Source organism: Petaurus breviceps, unplaced genomic scaffold, assembly GCF_028583685.1.
Source record: "Petaurus breviceps papuanus isolate PSGF00001 unplaced genomic scaffold, PetGlider_PUasm1.0 90895, whole genome shotgun sequence".
NCBI classification, from domain to species: Eukaryota; Metazoa; Chordata; class Mammalia; order Diprotodontia; family Petauridae; genus Petaurus; species Petaurus breviceps.
Window position 1 is genome coordinate 33,452,370 of NW_027187372.1, and position 4,825 is coordinate 33,457,194.

The window sequence follows — 4,825 nt, forward strand, 5'->3', positions numbered from 1 at the left end:
ATATATATATATATATATATATATATATATATATATATATGAGGGTATATGGGCATATGAATACTTATGTGAATGTGTGTATATATGTTTACAAATATACATAGATAGAGGGCACAGGACCAATTTAACAGGAAGGGATGATACTTAAAAGGTGAATTAAGAGGTGAGAGAGGAATATAATGAGAGGAGATGGGGAGAGACAGAATGGGGTAAACTATCTCATATAGAAGAGGCAAGGGAAAGTGGTTACAATGGAGGGGAAGAATAGGAAGGCAAAAGGGAATGGGTCAACCTTATTCCCACTGAATTTGGCTTGAGGAGGGAATGAAATACATACTAAATAGGGTATCTCACCCTACAGGAGAGTGGGGGGGAAGGGGATGAGAGGGGGGATGATGGAAGGGAGGGCAGGCTGAGGGGGAGGGAAGTTGGAAAAGGGACGGGATCAAAGCAGAGAATAGAACAAGTGGGAGGGTGTATAGGAGGGAGGGAAATATAGTCAGTCTTTTGCAATATATCTACTCTGTTATTGTTTTGCATTAACCACACATGTACAACCTATACTGAACTGCTTATCTTCCCAATAAGGGTGGGTGATAAGGGAGGAAGGGAATGAATATGGAATTCAAAGCTTTAAAATCAAATATTCAAATATATATATACATATATATATACTATTATTAATACTATTTTACATGTAATTGGGAAATAAAATATAGAGGCACTGGGGCATAGAGATCCACTGGAAAAGTCAAAATGGGTATGGGAAAAAATATGGGAGAGAGCAGATTGGAGGAGGGGATATCCTGTGGGACTGCTATTTTGGGACGGTGGGTAGGGGGAAAATGGGGAGAAAATTTGTAACTCAAAATCTGGTGGAAATGAATGATGTAAAGCAGAAGTTAATAAAGCATTTGGAAAAAAGAAAACATTCATTAACCTCCTAAAAAAAAAGAATAGAGGTTCTTAGCCTGGGATCCATGGTTGTACATGGGTAGATTTCAGGGTGTCTATGAATTTGGATGGGAAAAATTATATATTTATTTCAATATAATTTATTTCCTTTGTAGTCTTACATATTTTGTTTTATGTATTTTAAAACATTATTCTGAAAAGGGGTCTATAGATATCACCAGACTGCCAAACGGATCCATGACACACAAAAGGTCAAGGACTCCTGATTTAAAGACTAAGTCAGAGGTCAAATTCTCCATTAAGACTCTTGATCAACTCAGACCCCATCTGTGCCATTTTGCTTTATACCTCTCTGAGGGACTTGTCATGTAATAATGCACCCCATTATCATCTCTCCCACCAAAATCCTCTTCCAGTGCTTCATCATAGCCTGGAGGTGTTTCAGGGGTCTTAAAGGATAGGCATGCAGAATGCAAGCTCTGTCAGATCATACCAAGCCAGAAAGTCAATGAAGAGAGGCCTAGTATTGGGCCACCTTAACTTGGAATTTGTGAACTTATTTAAAAAATATTCTGATAATTTCATTTTGCTATATTTCCCTTGGAACCCTATGTATTTGATGCCTTTAAAAATGTTGTTCTCAGAAGCAGTCCATAGGCTCCCTCAGATTGTCAAAGGGGTCCATGATACAAAAGATTTTCTAGATGACCTCTGAGGCCCCTTCCAATATGGTAAGGTGTGGGAAGAGTAGGGGAAATTCAGAAGGTTACCTTTCTTCCTTCTTCCTATTTTTTTGGCCAATTCCCTTGGTCTTTGCCTCCCTTTACCTCTTTCACCCAAGTTTCCTTCTAAGATTCATCTCAAGCATCACCTGTTTTTCTGGGCATCTCTCTACTCCTACCCCCAAGCCATCTTGGCTGCTATGTTTACCTAGTATTTGCTTGGTTTGGATTTTGTATATAGTTATACATGTGGAAGTTGTTTCACCCATTAAAAGGCAAGATCTTTGAACACAAGGACTGGTTCATGTTTGTCTTTAGATCTTTAGAATCTAGCCTGACACATGGTAGATATTATGTCCCTAACTCTAATCGAGGCCCATCAATGGCTCCTTGACTTGGCAGAAGGTAGTTTTATGTGTGTCTTCAGACACTACAATACTGCCTTCCTCAGGAATCAGACCCCAGTTCTTACCTCTCCTCTTCTGCAATGATCTTCCCAACACCATGCCTAGAAGCATCATCAAGATAATGCCCAGGGTGGCAGGGATCAGGATGTGAAATCCCCCATCCTTTTCCACAGATGATCCAAAGTAGGAAGCACTGGAGGGAATAGGCAGAGTAGTAGATAAGGGAGTATAGAGAAGCAGGTGAATTTAAGTTAGGAGTATTGGATGTCATCAAGACCTAAGGACAGGTGTTGAGTTCTTGCAGGATAGAGTTTGTGCCCCCACCTCATCCCCACAATCCTCCCATGATCCAAATTTTCTAGTATTCCAATAGCCAAAAATCTTCTGTGACGTGTATCCTCATAGATTGCCTTTTTTGCCCAGTGTTCCCCACTGAAGCATCTCACCAGTTCCAGACACCCATGTTCTTGACATGGTGTAATGGAAAGAGTACATTATTTGTAATCAGATAATCTAGGTTCCAACCCCAATTCTGCTAAGTTCTATGCAAATCACTTCTTATTTCTGGCCTTCAGGTCCCGTCTTTGAAAATAAGGGGCTTGCCCTTGATCAGTGGTCTCCAAGCTCTTTTGATCTTGTCTCCCATCAATAATTTTTTTTCTTGGTGGCTATGCTTGTGGGGGACAGATTCTCCCAGTGCCATCTGCATTCCTGCTGTGATTGGTGCCCAACTGGCCTGAGTGGCTGGCTCGGAAGAGAGAAGGTTGGGAACCCAGGGAGCAGAGGGAGGGGATGGAATAGAGGGGAATGCTAGGTTGTCATGAGTGAAGATTAGCTTGGTTTTGTTGGAGAGAGATATCAAGATTCACTAACGTGGAGAGGGTGGAATTTGACCCGTCTTCCCACCTTCTTATTGGTTGATCATAGAGCCTTTAGGGTAAAGTTTTTTTTTTTTTGTGGGAAAGGCAATTGGGTTAAGTGACTTGCCCAAGGTCACATGGCTAGTTTTTGTGTTACGTGTCTGAGGCCAGATTTGAACTCAGGACCTCCTAACTCCAGGGCCGGTGCTCTATACACTGCACCACCTAGCCGCCCCACCTAGGGTAAAGTTTTGTCCCTCTGGGAGTCATGCCATGCCTTTCTCTTCTTTGGAGAACCCTTCTGGAAAGCTTTCTAAGTTCTCTTCCATCTCTGACAGTCTGCTATTTTTGACCTCCCTCTCTCCTAGACAGATAGGTTGTACAATGAATAGACTGGACTCAGGAAGACGAGAGTTCAAATGTTACCTCAGACATTTATTAGCTGTGTGATCCTGGGCAAGATACTTCACCTATCTGCCTCAGTTTCTTCAACTGTGAAATGGATGCTATAATAATGGCACCTACCTCCCAGGGTTGTTTCAAGGCTCAAATGAGGTAATATCTGTAAAGTGCTTAGCATGGTGTCTGTCACATGGTAGGTGCTTAATATTATTACATTATTATTAAATATTTAATTTAATAATTTAAAATAATCATTAGATATTAAAAGGATTACTAAAATGCTTATTTCCTCCCTTCCCACCCAAAGGAACTGGTCCTTCCCTCAGTCTCTTCTAGGCACTCTTTTAAAGATAGTGATCTAATCCTCAGTAACAGTGAAATGGGATCAAATGAGATAATAAATGTAAATTGTTACATAGAAGTTCATCATTGGCATTGTAGTCATTATAATCCCTAAAGCACATGTTTAACAGTGATCTTCTGGAGACAGTGCTAACAGGGTGGACTTTGTGGGAGGGGGCTTAAGCACTGGCATGAGTGAAGGGATCTTCCTATGATGTGTCCCAAATCACACAGGACCTCATTTCTGCTTTCAGAGGCACTGCCAGGGCTTACCTTTCACCTCGTATCCTGGTATGATGGGAAGAACTGACAGTGGAGGGCCTGAGTAGTCTGCTCAGGTGTAGAATCTTTGAGGCCACAGAGGATTGGGAGGTCTGGGAGGCAGCTGCTGCTGCTAAGGTAGTTCTCTGAGGCAGGACAGAACTGGTGGGAGAAGGATCCAAGGCTGGTTGGGTTTGCTGTGGCTGAGTCCTTGGTGCTGAAGTGCTTGTGGCTGGAAGATGAAGGAAATGGCCATGAATGGATGGCATGCCAATTGCATGCCAAGCCCAAGGGCACAAGAGGCTCATCATAAATACCTAGAGAGCCAGTGTGGCCAACACACACAAATGAGACTGGTAGGGGACTGGGAGATCCAGAAAGTATGCAGATTCCAGATTGTAAATGTCTGCCCTGGCTCTTTTTTGCTCAACAATTCATTCAAAGGAACAACACCATTTGCTGAATGGTACTCCTAATTCATCCACCACATCACCCCCTAGTGTTGATATCTAGTCACTGCAACCAGGGATTGGGGCTCAGGCTGTGTCAAGTGTGGACACTGAACAGGAGGGTGAGGAGAGATGGCTAGCTTTCTATAAAGGAAAGGCGTATTAGTGACTCAACTCTCTTTTACAAGCCCCTTTGAGAATTAAATATTGTCTGCTTATCCTGGCCCCTACAAGATCTTGAGGGTGGGACAGTGAAAACCCACTCCCTTTTTCTACTTCCTCCTTTCCTGGATCTTTCCTTTTCTCTCTTCCTCCTCCCCTCTTCTTAAGTTCTTCTCCTTTCTATCTTCCTTCCTCTTTTCCAATTTTCCTTGTCCTTATCCCCTACTTTCCCCTTCTCCCTCTTCCCTTCCTCCCTTAATCTTTCCCTCCCATCCCTGTCTCCTTACTCTCCTCTTTCTATCTTT

At 42.4% G+C, this 4,825-nt stretch overlaps 1 protein-coding gene across 1 annotated transcript in view; it reads right to left on the minus strand.

Annotated features, from left to right (window-relative positions):
- The window catches only part of FCMR (Fc mu receptor), a 20,658-nt gene that overhangs the window by 9,084 nt on the left and 6,749 nt on the right, over window positions 1–4,825 (minus strand). Inside the window, exons 3-4 of the mRNA XM_069074731.1 lie at window positions 3,922–4,141; window positions 2,110–2,237 (exon numbers count right to left, since the gene is read on the minus strand). Coding sequence (XP_068930832.1) covers window positions 2,110–2,237; window positions 3,922–4,141 — 348 coding nt within the window. The remainder of the gene's footprint in view (window positions 1–2,109; window positions 2,238–3,921; window positions 4,142–4,825) is intronic.